Genomic DNA, 20,603 nt, shown 5'->3' on the forward strand with positions numbered 1-20,603 from the left:
TCCCATTGCCAGGCCTTGAAATCACAGTGCACCTGAGCTTCATCAGGAGCAAGATGACTTACATATGTTGTACAACTACTGCTGCACGCCAAAGGTTCAAACCTGAATGTGTAAAGCATTCATATGCACCATAGGAATGTACGTTTAGGAGAACTTTACTGTAAGAACTGGTTTGCTCTCACCCGTTAGCGCTGAACAAGATAAGTCAAGACACTGGTATTTTGGTGCAAGTTGCCTCGCTCTTCTGTCTGATGCAGTGGAAAGGCCCTCGACTCCACTTCCCCACAGCTTTCCTCTCTCCCTTAGCATCTGTGTGTGTTGTAGGTGGGAGGACTAAATGTGTGCGTGTGGATATCATGCAGCTATGTGTTCATTACATTATATTAAACCTGGAATGATGAAGAATCTCTTTCTCCGTGACACAGCAGACGTTTATGTAAAATATTTTTGAGTATGCACAGAGTCCTCCATCCTTTCCTTTTCATTTTTGCTTTTCATTTATTTTAACTTGATCATGCTCTTGATCATGCTCATGGTCATAAGCCCATCTTTCTCCACAACTCCTGACTTGGAAATTACAGATGTTATCAGAACTGGAGAGCAAATTCCTCCAATGGCTGCTTAGGAGTGTGGAGCAGCAGACGATTTTCCATACTCTCATCCTTCCCCCTTTCCTCTCCCACTCATCCCACCCATCACAAGGAATAGCTGCAGAATTCACTTTCAGCCAGAAGGGAAGACAGGCAGACAGCTGTCATGCTATGAATCAGATCCTAAAGTGTGGTTTGGAGGGAAAGATTTTAGCTTTAGTTCCCACTCGCATAACAAAGAGCATCTGTTTTTGGCACTTGCAGTTTTATGCTGTTCTTGAAAAACTTAGGAGTGTGACTTGCAATTACAGATTTCACGTGAGGAAATTGAATTCGCATATCCAAGGCAAAACATTGTACTGACATTTTTTAACTGATCAGGTCACTATGAAATTAAATTCAAATTATGTATGAAAGAATAGAATGTTTAAACGAGAATGTGAAGTAGTATGCGTGATTCTCTTCAATCCTGTGAATTGTGTGAGTAGAAACATTACATGCAGCTAGACTGGTTATTAGTTTTACTGTTCTATGGAATTTGAAGACAGCGAGTGCTGAAGAATGAACAGACTTTGGCTTGAAAAGTTTTCATGTGTGCTCCAGTAGTTAGGGATAGAATGATTCCTTGGACACTCTGGGAATCAAGAGAGCCAAAAGTGAGTCACATGGACGAATACAGACCTCACATTTAATTGTACAATAATACTACAGCAAGCACAATTGGAGCAGCCTTGCTGACCTCACAGCTGAAAGCACTATTTAAGATCTGGCTACCAGATGTTCCAACAGAATCTAGCCAGCTGCTAGCAGAGGTTACCCTGAGTGTTTTAACAGAGAGTATTTACAGCCTAATAGTTCGGAAGAGATGATTGCACTAATTTTCTTTTCTGTCCTGCTGTGGGACAAGGCTGAAGCATGGGGATTCAAGGACGGAGTGCTGCATAACTCTATTTGGTTAGGTAAGAAAGAATTTAATCATGAATGTTTTTCTGCAGAAATCACTGTGTTTCTCTAACAATATAAAGATGAACCTCCAGCAGTATAAAACCATGCATTAAAAGAAGCAAAATCCTGCACTGAAATTGGTTATCATTTATCTAATTAATGCCTGTAAGTTTTGTCTTTACAGTCTTACTGGTTTTACTGTTTATCTGATGTGCAGGAAAACACAGTAATGGAATATTTTGTCTGAATGTATTTGCTTAAGCATGAAGTTAAGTGAAAGCACTATTAAATATTAGTTCCTTCTAACGAAGGAAGGAAGAGTATGAAAGGAAACATTTGCCAAAGGAATGAATTAGTTTCTGCATGAACATACTTCAAATGCCTGGGGTCCTACATATGAAACTAAATGATCTGGAAATAAAAGCAATAATATTTCCTAGGTTTCTAGGAAAATACAGAAATGTATATGTTTTGGCCATTCGTTTGTTCACATCATTAAATAGTGGAGAAAAAAATTCCAAAGGGGCTATATAAAATGCTGTGGCAATAGCCAAGTGGGCTTAAATAGCTCTTAGAGTTCTTTCAGAGTTCTTTATTATTCTCCAACAACAACAAAAAATCAAAACATTTCCATAAAATATGTCAAAACAAATATATGCAATGAGTGCTCTGTTTTATAGACAAATATTTATAGACTTCTTTATTGTCTCTGGAATATTGCATATTTCTTTATGAATTTTAAGGAATTGCCATAGCCAGAACTCAATTCTGTAGCTCTCAGATGTTTCATGAAGAATCGAGACCTTGCTCTGTTAGTTGGTATAACAACCACATGAATCTAAGCCCTCCTCAGAGGACCTTGTAAGCTAAAAGGAATGTGAATGAGAAGGAAATCGATCTGTAGTATTTTCCAGTTAATTGCACATTTTTGATTACTTCCGTTTCCCTCTAATCTTGGAGCATGTGTCCTGTAGTTACTGAAGGTGTTCAGATAGGAGAGAACTCTGAGGGAGGACAGCTTGGCACCTTCTTGCACCACCACAAGGAGGAAGTATTCAGAAAAGGATGACAGAGAAGAGGCTTGTGTGAGAAACAACAAAGCCTGCATTCTTCGCTGCAGTAGCAGTAAGGAGACACAGAAGATAAATAGGACTGAAGCTGTGTTAAGCCCTGATGGTAGGGACAGAAAAGTTGAATTTGGTATAGTTTGTGATGGGTATTCTCATACAGAAAGGATGTGGTCAGAGCAGTGGGTAGAGAGATATGCTGAGCCAGGCCTCCTGTTTATCACTAGTTTGTACAGGCTCTCTCTGCACAAGAGTACTTGGCTGTGACATAGGTCGGGTCTGCGCTTCAGCTGTTTGCACGCTCCCTGGCATGGTTTTCATCTCTGCCAGCCAGCGGTCCTCTGAAGAGTGCCTGAGCGGCGAGAGCAAGGCCAGGGACTATGCAGGAGGCAACGTGGATGAGGCCCCCTGACCCTAGGGAAAGGGAGTTCAGCCACACGGCACAGCACTCGCGCTCATGGCCAGGGAACGGGTCCTGGGCGTTTTATTGGCAAATACTGTCATATCCATGTGACTGCTGCTGCCAGTGCTGCCCTGGCTGTGGCCCTTAGGGGCTTCTGCAACATAAATGTGAACTGATAATGATACTAATCATTTAAGCAGTTGCACTTTGTATGACATGAGGTCCTTTTGCATATAAAAAAAGGTTCAAATTCCTTAAAAGCAAAGAATAGTGTTAACTGGAATGAATAATAAAATAATGGTTTGCTACACCTTTAGCATTTACCATGTGAGTAAATAGAAATGAAGGACAAGAGTAAAAATTTGACTTGCTGCAAATAAATAAATACATGCAAAATCTGGAAGCACGGTATATAACTTTCAAATAATCACTCTGCTTTCACAGCTCCAGGACTCAATTGGAACACCTTTAAAAATATACTATCTATTCTAAGTACTGCAATAAAATTACTGTAACAAAAACCAAGTTGCAGTTAATTAAATTAGCAATGGAATTCAGTGCAATATGTATAAATGAAGAAAAACTTGGCAAAATCACAGCCATCCATTTTATACATCTTTGCATTAAAAAAACCCTGTAATTTGAACAATAAAAGGAGTAACCCCAATCTCATACTAACTATGCACAGGCATTAAAGCAAGACCCTCTCCCCTGGATAAAACCTAGGAATGCGCAGTGACATTTGAACTTTTCTTATCTTCTCTTCTTCTGATAAAGCACTTTCAAGACCAGAATGAAAATGAAGGGAGTTTTCCATTTTACCTTTTTTCCTCAATAAACCATTAAAACAAATATCAACTCTTCAATTAAGGTCAGGCTAGAAATGTTCATGTCTTTTACCTTATTTCTGTGATACAAAACATCTTTTGTTTTCTCACAAAATACAAAATCCTGATGCAGCTGAATATATACTATTCCTGTTAATGTCTTTCTTGTTTGAATGCAATATTTTTGGGGCTCATTTTTGAAACAAGCACTTTATAACCAAAGGTTTATGGTGAACTGATGAGAGGATCAGAGCAATCTTTCCCGAATATGCTCATAATCTTCTAATTCTAGTGCTGTTCTTAGTGCCCCAAAACAGGAGTTTCCCAGGGCAGCAGGAGCTCAGGATCAGATAAGGGCCAGGGCTCCGCTGCCTGCTTTGTTTGCGCAGGCCCCTGGAAAGCAGGCAGGCTGGATACGGCTGCCCCGCTGAGGGGAGAGTTGCGACGGGGAGCAGGAATGTCCCTGGCAGTCAGCAGTCACCAGCCCATACCAGCAGAAATAAACACCAGATCTCCTAGGTGTCCCAAGTCCCAGCTCTGTCCCTCCTTGGGGGGCCTTCCCCTGCCAGTGGTAAGAGTAGGTAGCCCTCATTCCTAATCCTTGGGACAACTGAATTTGATCTTGACTTCACTGCTGAGAAATACTGAGTCAGGGCTGAGCTTCTTATAATCTTGAATAGATACAGTGCGAACAATTCATCCATTGAGGAAGTGGAGTTACATGGGGTGATATTTTTGCTAGGAATAAGAAAGAGAGAATGTTCTAACCTCTGATGGCAACAGAAAATAACATAAGGATTTTTTTTTTTTAATTGTGTCAGGTGGATTCTTCATCAAGAAAATTACTCTGTTCTCCATGACTTAAAAAAACCCTCATAGTCATCGAGAACAGCAAGTGCAAGAACATTGCAATTTCACTTGATAGTTTGGGTTATGTTTACAAGGAAATGTGTAAATAGAGAATATGAATTTTATTAATGATGTTTCATCCTGCTGAACAGAATTGTTCCCAAACTATTTGCAGTGAACAATTAAAACTATTTCTAGGAATAGAAGAAAGGACAGAGGGCTAAGAAATTAAGTGGTTTTGCAAAAATACTCAACAGCACGGACTGCCAGGGAGAAGTCAACGATGGTGTTAGACTTTCAAAGGACTGAAGACACAACCAAGCCCTGCTTCCAAGCCCTCAGTCATTACCTTCGCAACTCAAGGCATAGGCTTAGATCAATCCCCGGAGTCACTGTGGTGTCCCTGACAGATGCAGCACACCACAACGCACAGCTGAACAACTGGGAACAGATGGGAAGTGTTCCTCCAAGAGAAGCCCCAGCAAGCCATGACTCGGGTGGCACCACAGAGACAGGGAAATGGGGCTATTCTAGGCCTCTGGACTTTTCTAGGGTGATGTCAAAATATCAGTCAGCAGCAGGGCCCCAGTATACATATTTCGTGATCCAAACTGTCTGGGGGTAGACATACCTTTCCATATGTGTATGGCCTAAGCCTGTGATATAAACAAAATATGGTGTATTTTAACGTGACAAAATTCAGGCCTTGATTAGAGAGCACTGAACCGCCGTACAGGAGTGTAGTGAGGAAGTCCCCACTCCTGTGTTCAGAATTTTGTTCCCATTCGCACACCATGTGTCAGTGAGGTGTAGGGACCGTGCCTACCCCATTGGCGCCATACCTACACCATTCAGTGGAGTACTCTGAGGGTGGCCATGAGTTACCAGAGACCTGTGCCAGTAACTTTACATGACAACCCCCCACTTTGAAGTTAAATACTTCTGTTTGTCCTTTATTATATAACCGTGTGTCATGCATATTGATGGAACTTTATTAGGCCAAATCTCATATTTTTTTGTCTTTGTGCAGAAGAGATTGGCTGCATTTTAATCTTGCCTACTGCTGTGGGTGACTCAAGGGTCACTCTTCTCACAGAATCCTGCTGTCTCTGGACTTCAAGGAGAAATTTTAAGAAATGTGAGTTGGAAGGAACATGTCCTGTCAGCCCTGTAAGCCATGTTCTTTTGCGTAAGAACCAGAGGAAAAAGTGGGTGGAGGAATCCCAGAGAGGCCAGCACCAATATGCAGGTTTTCAAGCAAATAAGGAAGAGTCTAGTTGGAAGTTCTTGCAAGGAGGACTAATGCTAGCCAGTGAGTCAATTAAGGTTGCTCCTCCACGGTTTGAGTACAAGGAGTTGGACACTAAAAAATTTTTTCAAGTATTTCAAAGCCATTATTATTGTCCAGGAAGAGGAGATTTCGGAGAGGTCAGATACCCTGGGAGCAGCTTTCAAGCAGCATTCTCCATCAGAGAAGATGCCCAGCTGCGGCTGGGCCACACCGTCCTCTCTAGTGCCAGGCTCTTGGTATACAAACAGCACATATTTACAGTGGTAGGCATGTGCTTGCGCCTGCAAGTAAAAGCAAAATTTGATTCAGGTTCGTCTACACAGCCATGATCTTGCCTCCATAATGACTGATAGTAATTCGTGCATGTCTGTGTTCATGTTCTGTGAATGTTTGTATATATATGTATGTATGTATGTAAATGTATATTTATAGATATACTTACGATGCTTTGAGCTAGGTATGTTTTTGTAGCTTATTATTCTGCACAGTCCCTAATGTAATTAAGATGGGGAAAAAATGCCTGTGAAAGATCTGATCAATTAATTAGGATATGCTATTCTTAGGGAATACTGAGTCATTAAACTGTGACACACTGATCCAGCAGCAAATATCAAAGCTCAGCAGAGTGTATGTGCATGGTCTGTCCTTCCAAGGGCTACTTTTATCGAGTTGCAAAGGAGTAACAAAGATACAGATTGGCGATTGCTCTCAGCAGGGTAACACCAACCACCAAGACATTGCATGAAGACTCCGTGGTGCTGCTATCAGTATAGCAGCCCTTGCAAAAACTATGAAGGGCAAATCTTTCCAGCAGTATTCTGGAAAATGGGACAATGATGTCCTGACATTTTAGCATCAATAAATAGGGATAGATACCTCTTGAGGGATAAGATTTGAAAACGCTATTGCCAGGAGAAAAAGTCAGAGAAATTAGAGACAGCTGAAAGTGATAAGTTTTTACTGTCAGCTGCAAGTCTAAACTGTTGGTGATTCCCTCTGAATGCTAGGTGTAACATCCAGTGCTCTTCCAGGAAAGGAGCAGAGTGGGTCTTGCAAAAATAGCTGCCAGAACTAGGAGAGCTTTTATCAGCAACTATCACTTAAAATAAGCTTTAAGACTGTTTTTACTTCAGCAGTGACTGATCACCTTTGCCACCCAAGAAAGCTTGGAATGAACTGCCTCTTACTCTTTGACTCAGTGTGGGTGGGACAGCTTGGCTAATCCCAACAGAGCTGTAGTAATCAATAACCTCATTTCCAGGTTGTCCCCTGAGTGTGCAGTGAGGCTAGATTGTGCATTATTTTTTTAATATTCAGATTTTCAATTCATGCATACTGAATTTAATATAATTATGCTGTAAGGAAACAGTGACTGGATTTATCTGGCTAAAAATGATAGATCATTATGTGAGTGAGCAATAATACTTTCTACAAATGAAATTTTGATTTAAAAAGATTATTTTGAACATACCATACTATTATTCCATAGCTGTTTGTTATTAAGACTGTTCTTTGCACTGGAACTACCTTGGCTTCTTAGAAAGATCTTTCCACAGGATATATGTTATTCTTTGCCCATGCCAGTGACATTTCTGGCTATGTTACAATAAGAACTCTGAGTCTTCTGAGACTACTCTCAGCAATATCATTTACTTCATTGGGAGTGAGTCCAGTGACTGTGGGTCCAAAAACTACATTGGCAGACGTCATTCTGTATCTAATAAAGGATCTCACCATAGCTAACCACAATTCAGTGGTTAACATTTTTTTAAGTATCCTAACATAGCCAAAACTACTGATTCTAAGTAGAATCAGTAGAACAGAGAGTCACTAGAAGAGACATTCTTTTTTTCCCATGGTGCAAATAACTACTGTAAAAAAATGCTTCCTATTTTGCTTCTTTTCTCAATTATGTTGCTTAATGATAGCTGCAGACAGCCATTTTTCTCAGATTATACCGAATATAAAAAAAATCTAAAAAAACCACCATTCAGATTAGATTTGCACATTGGTATAGAGACAGATTTCTGTACATATGGCATCAGACAAGTGAAACAAGAAAAGATTATAAAACCTGTAATAGTACTGACAGTTTCTAGTTTTCCCTGCAAAGCTGCTGGAATTTTCAATAGCAAAAAAAGATATATGAAAAAAATGTATTAAATTTCTGTGTAGCAAAAATATCAGCCAACAATTGTTCCGGTCTTTGTGAGACAAGCACAGATATTTTTATTTTGCATTTTTATTCCCTTTAATTTTTACCTCTCTTCTATCCAAGTAGCTCTCATTTAACTTCTCTGGAGATTCGAAACAAAGCTCTGATTCATCTTGCAAAAGTACTTTAAGTTATATCCAAAAGTATGCTGTAATAGCAATCCAGAAAAAGTTTCCCGGAGTTTGATATGGTCCCGCAGATCTAATGATACTGAACCAGCTGATCGTTCCCATAACTACTGCTTTCTGAGTAGTCCTATGGGACTCCTTCCCTGTGTTTGTTGATTTTCTGTTTTTCAAAAGCTTGCCCCAAACTCTGACCAGCTCTTGCTCAGAAACTTCTCCCAAACAGAAACATACCTTTGTGTTGCATATTTTTCTGACACTTCCCAAATAATGCAGCTACTACCAGAACATCTTGTTTCTATTCTCACCTGGATGGTAGCCCAAGGTGAAGGTCTTGGGAAACTGCTGAAGCTGTAAGACTTGACATCCTCCAGGAAGGTAGGTCAGCTGGGATCCCATAGTCTGTATTCCAAAAATAAAACAATACTGAGCTTGTTTATTGCTTTGATCCCCCAGAACGAGCAGCTGGAGTGTATCACAGGGAGTCACGCACTGGAAAGTACCAGCTCACCTATGCAGAAGCAAAAGCCGTCTGTGAGTACGAAGGAGGACATCTAGCCACCTATCAGCAGCTGGAGGCAGCAAGAAAAATAGGTTTGAAAAAAATAGCTGTTTGCATTTCATGTTGCTCATTGTGTCACCAGTCTCTCATTTTCATGAATGTTATGAATCCTGTGAGACTTATAAACTCCCTGGATTTTTGCCCGAGTTGCACACAGTGTCTCCCCGCAGTAACAGAGCATGGCTGCACCCCTGAGCTCTGCATGCGACACCCTCCTGGAAGCAGTAACACAGAGTGGAGAGCCGTCTTCCTCGGCTGGGAAGCAGCGGTACCTGCCCGGCGCCCTCCCTGCCATGCTGCAGCAGGGGCACCGCGGGGGCCTGCGGGGCAGGGCATTTGTCCCCAGTGAGCCTTCTTAGGAAAGGAGAGTTGTTCTTTTTCGCATAAGCAGTCAAGGTGTTTTCATAACGTTTATCTGAGCCCCGTTTGCTCTAAGAAAGAGTGGCTGGTGTGCTCGGAGAGAAAAGCCGATCTCAGTGAGGACACTACTGCATATCTGTTTGATTCCTGTTGAGGAATGATTAATTCATTCAGAGCATTAGGAAAACAATGGAAAATATCCTCCACTCTAGAAATATGCAGGCTACGCTGTTGAGTCACAAGCTGGCACTCAGCACCACCACACATGTGAAAAGGGTACTTCTGTCTCTTCTGACTAGCTCGCAGTCCTGGCACGCCACAAGTATGTTCTGGTTTGTCTCGGTGGAACCATGGAATTGATCTCTACCAGACAGTGAATAACAGTGCATTCTTTGGCTATTGTTTCTAAGTTCCCAGCCACACAGTGCATTAACAGGATCTTTTTGTTTTGTAAGGAAATACATATTTTAGGTATTTAAATTTAAGCTGTAAGTATTTTAAGTGAATATTTTGTTTCCTTAGCTGTCTTCTGCATACAGTATTTTGTTCACCCTCAGAACTTAATAGTGCAGACTCTTAAATGAGATACGATTGAATAAATTTGTATGACTTTAAAAGGGAAACAAAGAACACAATTTATTCGCTTATATAACTAATCCAATATATAATTTGATTACAAATGCTGGTACAGCATTTAAAACTCACCACCCTGGAGAATATATAGTTCATCTGCATTTGATTTTTGTTTTCAAATGACAAACAATAATCATACTGTGGAGAACATAATACATCCTGTGTTTAAAATCATCCACTTAAAGACTGTTCCTTGTAGTACAATTTCTATTAGACCAATTACATCTAAGTCATTGATCAGCTGGAGTGAGTCATTATTTATTTGAATAAAAAGCAAAGTTTCTTGCCTAGGATTAATTTATCCCATCCATGCCTCATTTTCTCCCCATCTCAGGTTTCCATGTGTGCGCGGCTGGCTGGATGGCAAAGGGCAGAGTTGGTTATCCCATAGTAAAAGCTGGACCCAACTGTGGCTTTGGGAAGACTGGCATTGTTGATTACGGGATTCGCCTCAACAGAAGCGAGAGATGGGATGCCTACTGCTACAACCCTAACGGTGTGTTTAAAAAGAACCCACTGCTCCTTAGTTCTGAGAATGTGACTACATGGCATGATGTCTGGCTGTGCGAAGGCACCCAGACTCTCAGTGATAATTACCCTTTTGCTGGCCTTTCACATTTTCCTCAGTTTGTAAACAAAAAATCAATAGAGTTATTTTTTGCAGTTCTCAGTCTTCTAGTTGCAAACACTGCTGATAAAAATTAGAAAAAAGCCATGCGACTTCAGCAAATAAAATCTAGAGAAGTTCTCCAGATTGTTTTGTGTTTGGTAAAGTTCTAAAAAATTCTAAAAAATTAGAATTTGTTCAAATCCATGTTGGAGAATTTTCTTGTGTTCCTTTTACTAGCCTGACATTTGTGGAGGAAGGTTAGCTATAATTAGATGCCGCAAAGGTAAGCATGTGTGTTTTTACTTACATGGAAGACCTTAAAGGGCTGGCAGATGTTGCAGGAACAGTATCACCTTGCTGGTGAACTGCCACTATGGGGAGTCTACTGAAGTGAAAATGTCATCTGAGAATCTGGCTTCTAAGACTAGGTGGGACTGTCCAGATGATCCATATGAATTCTTACCAAAAGAGATAGGCTGTAGGCTATGGTTTTAAATCCAAACAAGGAAGTTAAACTCTTCAGTTGTTTTATTCCTTTATTATCAACACAATCCTGGAGGAAAACAGAGGTGTGCGTGCAACTGCTGTTCCTGTTTAACAGCTCTCTAATGCATATATAGAGATACAAACAAAAATAAAGCATTATGACATGGAAACTATTTTCCAGGTATTTTGCCTATAAAGATGTGGAAAGTTTACCCATCTTCCTACTCATGGGACCTTCTTTCTCTTGCCTGTGATAGAAAACTCTTGAAAATGAACACTCTGTCTGGGACTGAAACACACACAGATACAGCTCCCAGCAGTGTGTGTGTGTGTGTGTGTGTGTGTGTGTGTGTAACTAGATGGAGAACAGCGGATCTCTGAAGCAGATCCAGAGAAGTGATTCAAACATGAATGACAAGACCTCATGGACACGGGACATGTCTCTTCTCCTGGGGAGGGTGAAACAGGTCATCCGCACCTTGCGCAGCCACATGTGGGCTGTTGCTGCTGCGTGAGCTAGTTGGCTGAGTCTAGCTGGAGTAGCCCCATACAACACTGCAGGTGACTGAAAGATTAACGTGGCCACTGTCCAGTTTATCTTGGGATCCTCCATGTAGCAGGGAAGATACAAAAAGTGGGCACCATCAAGAAAAGAGAAGCTTAACTTTGTGCTCTGCCTGGCTCTCCTGCTCCTCCAAGTGTACTACCCTGCATGGGAGAGCCAGAAACTGGAGTTGTCCGTGACGTCTGTACAGCTGTGCACATTTTGTTTGTGCTCACAGGGTTTGAGCTTGTTTATGTTAGCCGGGCAGTTGTTAACCAAATAGCTCTGCGGGGTGGGGGACTCTCACAGATGTTCAGCATACAAAGAAAACTGAGAGAGAGACTACTGCACTCATTACCGCATTTAAATTGTCAGCCCAACTTTCTCCTTTGTCAGCCCTCTCTTCTGGGATGAAAGGTGATTACTTTGCAAATGCGTTGGCTAGAGGACAAAAGGAAACCAGAACCGCCAACACTCAGAAGGTGACTTGAGCCTTTCGCACTATGAGGATATGTATTCATGCTCGATGGCAGTCTGCTTCAAAACCTGGCAGAGTTGTCTGTTTGCAGGTGGGAAACCGTAGCCTCCGGAGGCAAAGCTGAATCGATTGAATTGAGCCTGTGCTCTTCTCAGAGATGCTAAAGATGTCAAGCAAATTGTGGAACTACTTGCATGTTTGAAATCACATCCATCCTACCTGTGTTGTGGTGCTGAAAAATACAGGACTTGTAGACAGTGTGCAAACTAAGAGGGTTATTCCCCTTATCCAAGTTAAAACTCCTAACACATGTGCCCTGAATCACCCCTGGAAAGTACCTACCTCTCCTGTAGGTCTGAACTTAGGGGACAATGACAAGGTTGAAATCAAGCAATGTGAGGCCCCCAAATCAATTGGTCCCGCCAACAAGGTAAGGCTCAAATGGGCACGGAATCTAACGGGAATGCGTGCTTTTCTTCCCAAAGGAGACCTTCCAAAGGGAGGAGAAGAGCTGCAGCAATAAAAGCAGCGCAGCAGAATAAATGTAGTCACTAACCTTTATAGGCTTTTTGGAGAAGGCGCACTTTAAAGAGGTATTTGGAGAAAAAAGGATGAAAGTGAATGTGAGGGCAACTTACAAGAACAGCTGTAAAGCTTACAGTTTGACATAGTCAGAAACCCCAAATGCCTTTATATAAAGCCCTTAGCTCTGGCCCAAAGTCCACTGAAGTCAATGAAAGCTTTTCCTCTGAGTTCAGTGAGTTTTGGATTGTGCTTCATTTCCAAAGTATCTGCTCCCAAAAGCTAGGAATGACTGACGTTTCTTCTGAATGCTGAGTGTTTAAATATATGAACAGTGATATTTCTCTGGGTGTTCCTATGTGATTTTCTACAAAAGATCTACTGGATCAGAGCGCACAAAGAATTAAATCATAGCCATATCCAAAATGAATACTTGAACTCTGATGTTTTTATGTTTCTCTTAGGAAAAGAGTGTGGTGGAGTCTTCACAGATTCAAAACATGTTTTTAAGTCACCAGGCTACCCAAATGAGTATGAAAATGAGCAAATTTGCTACTGGCATATTAGAGTAAAGTATGGACAACGGATTCATCTACAGTTTCTGGAGTTTGATGTTGAAGATGACACTGCTTGTATGGCTGATTTCTTGGAAATCTATGATAGCTATGATGATATCAATGGCTTTGTGGGCAGGTAAAGTAATTCCAGCTTTAATAAGAAAATATTCAAATGTTTTGAAAATTTTTCAAGCATAATACTTAAGAAAAACTGTATTACTTTAGCCAAATAGCACCCCTGATATGCCCTAAATACTTGTAGCACCAGTACCTAACCTGTCTTTCCAGACAATTTTCTTTACTATTATTAACACAGATCTGTAAAGCACTTTTGAAAATTATGCTTTGCCCTTTTCTGTTTTGTTAAATTACATGAAAAAGACCTGCAAGACTTTTTAGTTAGCTGCTTATTTTTAAATGAGTCTTCTATTATTTTGCAGGAAGAACTAGCAATCTCAAATAACATTTTGTATTTGCTTTAATTGAAGGGAGGGAGGAGAGGTGTTAAACTGTTAGCAAAATTGTATTTAATTCAAATTATAATTAGCCACAGAAGTCAAATATTGTCTAAGAAAATCAGAACAGAACAAGTGTTATATATCTTCTATTAACATTTAAAGTAGTTTCCCTCTTCTTTGCTTAATTCTCACTTTCTTTAATATCTTTTTGCTTGTTCTTTAGCAGTCAAATTTTTAATATGAAGTGTCTCATTTTTCTAGTACAACAAATAAACTAGAAAAAGTGATAAAAACACTTCCCTATTCCTGCCACTTTTCATATCCTCTCTACAAATCATGCACAGCAAAGCAAAGATATATTCCATTTGTTTCTCCTTTAGAGATCATTTTAAATATTTTTCTTGATGAACTCTTGCTTTCTCAGTTTTGGGCCATTATTCCTTGCCTTAATGCTGTGTAAAACAGTTTTTTCTTGTTTTACAACATTGACTTCCTTCTTATATTGAAAATTCTGTTTCCTGCAGCTTTCCCTCCCCTAAATCTTACTATAATGAGAAAAATCCTTGAGTGAATTGCTTTAACATACAGAAAATTACATGGAGTGAACACATACAAGCAGTTTAACCCATGAGCCACAGCTCTCTCAAAAGAGAGTACAGCCCGAGAGTCACCATTGTCAGTACAGGTCCCCGCATAACAGGGATATGGCATATTTGCTGGGTCACTCAGTCATAAACATTTATAATTTTTTTTCAGGTTCTGTGGAGATGAATTGCCAGATGATATCATTAGCACAGGTAATATTATTTGCACTTTTTACAGTAAAAAATCAGCCCAAATCATCTCTTCTCCCTACTTTCTAGGTCATAGCCAACATGCATAAGCTGCTATTTAAAACTGCCAGTGTACTCTTTTGTCAACACAGTTACTTTTAAATAAGTGTAAAAGAAAAAAAAGGTCTAGTTAGAAAAATAATCAGGGAAGGATCTACTCACCAAGTTTCCCTGTTTCCAGAGCAAGGATTGCAAGAACATTGTCAAAGCTGGATATAGAAAGTATTTTGTATGTATGTATAAACAGCAGTCCAAGGTCTGATTCTGTATAAATGAAAGCCACTTTTACCTCTCTTTGCTCAAGTATTGCAAAGTCGCTGTAGCGCAGAAGTCAGCGCAGGCTAATCATACAAGGAAGTAGTCATGTTCCCCAGGGAATGTGTATAGTCTGCACAGGAGCTCCTGTTGCCACACTTCCAGTGTCTCTGGTACCTAAACATGCAGAATTCACAGTGCCGTCAGTTTTACCGTCTATGGATGGGTTATCTCAGGGGTGAATTAACAGTGCTGCGGATGCAAACGGGCCTCACATATCTGGAAGCACCTGTCATACTGTGCTGCGCTGGCTCACACCATGAGCATTCATTCCTATGTTACACCAGGCTATGATCTTAGAGCCTAATTGTGTATGTGTTATATTGTTAGTGTTTTCTTCCTTACCTGGACGATCCCTGATTAAGCAAGGATATACTGTTACTCATTAATCAAACATAAACTGTTGCTGAGAGGTTCCTAAATGTGCCACAGTGCCAGAATCACAACCCTGACTGCAAATACAGCACAGTCTCAAGCAGAGGTACATAATCTGAGGAGGAATCACTGGCATCAGAAGAAATACTTTTTAGAATGAGGCATCACTGTAATCATCTGAAAACTGTGAGCATTGCCATTTGTTTACAAATAATTCTGTTTTAAATCTCTTTAGTCTCTAGTAATAAAATCATCCTAAAATAATTCTAAAGAAGTAGAACTGAAAATAAAGCAGTTTCCCCTCCTTAAATATTTAAAAAAGCCAGGGAAAAATACATTACAATGGAAAGAGAACATTACCATGAGCAAAAAGAAGAAAATAAAACAAAATTAACAGGAATGAGAATGGGAATGAAATCATGGTGAAAGAAATAGAATGTAAACAAAACGGAATAAAGGAAAATGTGTTTGTCGGGCCAGATGATGCCACTCTTTTTCATAATGAACAATGCATCATTCCATACACAGTTTGTTGGATTAGTCCATGCAAATAAAGGGGGCAGAATGTGAAAAATACTTGCTGCACTCTCATGGTTAAGACATGAAAAATGGGATTCTGCCCTGATCCACTGCAGTTTTCATGTTCGACTTTGGACAAATCCTGAGCTAAAGCTAATCTAAGCTTTGACCTTTGCTTTGCTTTCTGTGCTCACAGCCCACAGTTCTAAGCAGCAGAAAGAGAAGAGAAAAGCTGAATTGTCCCATACCTGCTCTCCCAGTTTACACTGGCCTGGCAGAGGATGACCAGATGACAGTCATGGAGAGTGGTGTTGCAACCTCACCCCTGTGTCACCTAGAGCTGCCTGAGGCTCCGTGCCTATTTTATATGTTCAAGTATTTTCTCTTCTTAATTTGGGGTGACTGCCGAACCCGAGCAAGTCCAACATGAGCCTAGTTTTCCAAGGGGCTGAAAGGCCTATACTCAGCTTGGAGGTAGACAGACCAGGTGGATTGCTCTGCAGACCTCAGTGTTCAGGATGTCACACCCATGCCGCAGCATAGACTCCCTGCTGGAAACCCAGGTGCCTGAGGGAAGCAGGAGAGCAGTGTGAAAATAACTGAAACAGCACATTTTGTGCCACTCACAAATGTGATCTTTGTTTTTCTTTTTCTTGTCCTAGGAAATGTTATGACCTTGAAGTTTTTGACAGATGCCTCAGTGACAGCTGGTGGTTTTCAAATTAGATATGTTACTATGGACATGCCTTCAAAATCAGGTGACGGAAAGAATACAACTTCCCAAGGAAAGACAAACTTCTTATCTGGAAAATTTGGTATTATGTGAGCAGATTAGCAAGGTATAATCATTAAGAAACGTGTTTTAGAACCCAGCTCAGATATCTGTTTCTTCAGATAAGACAGAGACGTACAGTCATTTTCTTCATATCTTTCTGACTTTTAATTTTCTGCCTTATATAAGTTTTTTTTTAATAGAGTAGATTAGGAAATAAATTATAAAAGGTACTTACATAAATAATAGAAGACTATTTTTAGATTACAAGGACTGTATAAAACCAAAGAATTAATCGTTACCAAAGATTTTAAAATTATTTTTCTATATGAATTGTTCTCTTTCCTCATTTCTTGCTCCACTTGAACAAATATTTTGTGTGACAAATGTTTCAGGGTTTTTTTTTAATTTAATTTGCTCTTCTATCCTTATTTTTCTTGATTTCTGCATATTTATTTTTGGATTCTGGCTTTATTTCTTCCTGTTCTCTACACTATTCTATTTTTTTTAATTAACATTTCCCTGAACCCAAAAGGCCATTTGAGTAAACTCCTTTATAAGATACGTGAATTCATCTTGCGGGTGGCCTAACAGCCACCTATGTAATTGTCTGAAGTCAGAAGATTATAAAGCATTATGAAAAGCACAGAATCAATTATATTATCATCATAATTTTGTTGTGAGATAAATTAAAAACTACTCGATGAATTTTGTCAGGTTTTCCTCATCCAGAGAAGAGATGCTCAAGCATTTAACTTTTCTGATTTCACTTAGTAAAGAATCAAATGAAAGACTCTGTAATGATAAGCAAATAGGTGAGATGAAGGATCAGGAGAAATTATTTACTGACTACCAGCACATCTGTTTATAAGATACTGTCAAGATGCTATATGTTGTTTACACAGGTTTTAAGACTGTACTGTTTTGAACTGATAAACATAAATCATTCTCCATATGTTTTTAACTTCAGTTTAAATTCCTCAGTCTGAAGTGTCATTAAAGCTACCTCTGTTTCAATCTTGTCCAGAGTTTCCAGTGAATGCTTTTTTATTTTTGTGAGAACTCCTCAGATTTTTTATCGCTTTTCTTAATTTAAAAAAGTAAATAAGTTTTGAGAGGGTTTTTTTTTTCTTACTGAATATTTTCCTGACCCCAAACCAGCTGAAATCTAATGCCTACTGAGCATCTTCCTGTGAATTTTTTGGTTTGGCACTTTGTGAATTCCCCAGAAAGAGTTTTGTACAAGAGGAGTCCTGTCTTTGCTTTACAACATTCTCATTCTCAGTACTTTAAATTGATTTCAGCTTTGAGCTTTTATTGTTTTAATTGCACTTGGAATATGATTTTGTTTTCTAGTTTAAACAACAGTATAGATAGCACATGGCTGGATCAACACACACACAAACACAATTTCAGTTGCGTGGGTAGTGGTGACAGGGCTGACACAGCTCTTTCTTAGCTAGCTTCTGAGTAAATAGTGTATGCAGTCTGTCATGACACCCTACCACTGGGGAGAAGAGAGGTTTCATTCTTTTAATAGGACACCATATTCTGTTGTAAACATACTGCTTTTTTTTTTTTTTGGTTTAGTTTGATATTCTGCCAATAAGCTCATGGCGTTTAATATCTTCTGGTTTGGTAACTCCCTCCCATTATACTTATCTCTGAAGATACCTGCTTATATTGCAGTCTTGTTTCTGTATTCTTGATACTTGCCTAGAAACAGTGTATCTGACATCTCTTCAAAATTTTTACTCGTGTATTGAAAGAATGACTGCTCTTTGTCCAGGCCCTCCCCACCTCGCTTAATTTCCTTGTTAATTCAAGGAAATGTATTTTATTTTCTGCTTTTGCAGTAGCCAACTTTGTGCTTCTCCTTGAGGCTGGGCTCAAGACCAGCTTTCGCTGGGTAACCTGACTCAGCTGGTACTCGCAGGGGAACATCTCAGCTATTTGCTGAGTTTTAGACCGTGATTGAGGCCATACTTACCTGCTATGTATCTGGCTTTGATCTTCCATCTCTGTTTGTGGGAAAGTCATCTGATTAAGGTCGAGTCTATAAGGCAGCCTGCCAGGGGGATATTCAGGCAGGCAGGCAGGGCTCAGACAAGGTTTGCCTGCTCAAAGGCAAATATGGATATAAGCGCTGGGTTCAGGACTGCCTTGCTTTCCTGCTGTTCCCAGGACCAGCTGACCCAGGCGCCGATATGAATATGATTATGTTGTTGCCAGTAAGTGTCACTGTATTTTTTACAAACAAATAAATAATATGTATTTTTAAATAAATGAAATATTTCTTCTGGGGAAATTCAGGTCTTTGGTGTATATGAAAATTGACTGTGTTTTATACACTCCACTCTGGTTATCTACACTTACCCTTGACTATACTGACATTCCTATATCGTTCTTTTATCCTTCTCAAATACACACCAAAATGCAATTTCAAAATTGCATAACAATGGAAAAGGATGAATTAAGGATCCTGCCAGCAGAAGTTGTTGACATTTTTCACAATTTTGAGACATATAAGAAGCAGTGGTAATGACAGGAAAACAGAGAAACACAGAAAATCTGACATCTGGAATCTCCTGAAAGTGGGAAGAATACTATAGGTAAAATGCTAAATATCTTAAAAGATTCCTAGTTGTCTTGGAGAACAATGTCACAGCTAGAACTGCAGCTACTCTCTCTTTCATTTCAAATACTCTATTCATGCTTCATCTTAATGCCAGGAAACAAAGTTCCTATTACTATGTTAAATGGAATCAAACTGCACCTAAAATCAACTGGTATTTTTTAATCCTGCCACCTGGTGGACTGAAAAAAAAGCTATTCACATGTTCCTGTGAATGTATTTCTCTAAAATCAGCAGAAGTATTTAGCAACAAGAAGCAAAAAGCCTGGAGAGGACTGTTAACATTTTATTTATGGTCTGGGGTTCTTTTGGACTGAGAAGCAGCAGGTCTTAAATTGTTACGGAGCAGAAGCAAAAACTGTACAGGAAACATCCACATGTCTAGGAAACCCTCCTGGGACAGTCAGTGGAGTGACATCATTTTCAGAGTTACTTTACAGAACGTAGACTCCAGATAAGTGTATCAGAAGCCACTACAAAGCCCTGCAGGTGATGAAGAAGGAAGACTCAACGGTTACTGTAACTGTTAAGGCCTATTTTTATCCCTGAGAAGCAAGGTTTCTCTGCACACAAAAATCTGCTGCCACAGAACTTGAGTTATTTCATATTACATCCACAAACACTGTTGATATAAATTATTTCACACGCTTATCGATAACTGGCTTGTCTCTTTCCCATGAATTTACCATGATGTGGAATGAATTGTCCCTAATAGGTGCTAATGTCTCCTCACCCTGAAGCCACTGCTGCGCGTCCCCGTGGTGCAAATTTCCTGTTTGTCTCTGTGCCCCCTGCCCTTCCCCGTCACTCAGCACCGGCTCCCGGGTAGGACTGCTTTTAACGCTGCCCTTGCTCAAGCTGATACCGGGAGCCTGATGCTAAAATCCAAGATTTTTGAGTCCGATGCGCCGTAGGGGGGACAGTCTCGGAGACTGATCAAGCACCTGGAGTCTCAGCCCCAGGGACCACACTGACGAAAAACACCAACTTTCAGTCACTTTTATGCAATGCTTTGTCACGCAGCCCTACGGGGGAGCTTAAAAACTCGGTGGAAATGTGCCAGAGCACTTTTTGTTAAACTAGCTTTTTTCTGCTTTCTAGAATCAGCAGCTGCGGGGGGAGCTCGGCCTCTCCACGGCTGTCCCTGAGACAACTAGAAGTGGCTGTGGCGCTACCCAGCGATCCCGCTTCACAGTCCTCATCCACCTAGGTGGATTTATGGTCCGTTTATGGTCCACCTAGGCCTCAAGGAACCTTAGGTTTCTGCAGATAACGTTGCCACGGAGCGGAAGCACGACCCTAATGCCCCAGCAGCTCTGCAGAAGTCAAGAGATTGCTTCTCGGTTACAAATACGTATGATTTGCAGATTGCACGCGCCTCCGTGAAGGACGCGAGGGTTGAACGCGCGCTCTGAGAGGCGACAGAAGCGGCGGCCAGTTACGCGCCCAGCCCACTCTATTTAAAAACCATAATAAAAGCGTAGAGTCAGACAAGGCTCGGACTGTGTTTGAGCACCCCGAGGAGCACCCCAAGCCGAGAGAGGCAGGAATTGGGTTGTTAGAGGAGGAGCGCAGAGCAGAGCTGAGGTAACAGCGGCCGCCCGAGCCCGCCGCCGACCGTTGGGGCCGGGC

General features: G+C 40.5%; 1 protein-coding gene across 1 annotated transcript; it reads left to right on the plus strand.

Annotated features, from left to right (window-relative positions):
• Nucleotides 1-1,455: 1,455 nt before the first annotated feature.
• Nucleotides 1,456-16,527, plus strand: TNFAIP6 (TNF alpha induced protein 6). The gene is made up of 6 exons (XM_026089075.1): nt 1,456-1,549; nt 8,769-8,906; nt 10,202-10,363; nt 12,972-13,200; nt 14,279-14,319; nt 16,227-16,527. Exons 1-6 carry the CDS (start codon nt 1,456-1,458, stop codon nt 16,388-16,390), a joined length of 828 nt encoding a protein of 275 aa, XP_025944860.1. The 3' UTR covers nt 16,391-16,527.
• The last annotated feature ends 4,076 nt before the right edge of the window (nt 16,528-20,603 follow it).

The sequence above is a fragment of the Apteryx rowi genome, unplaced genomic scaffold (genome assembly GCF_003343035.1).
Source record: "Apteryx rowi isolate R43461 unplaced genomic scaffold, aptRow1 scaffold_8, whole genome shotgun sequence".
In the NCBI taxonomy this organism is placed as follows: Eukaryota; Metazoa; Chordata; class Aves; order Apterygiformes; family Apterygidae; genus Apteryx; species Apteryx rowi.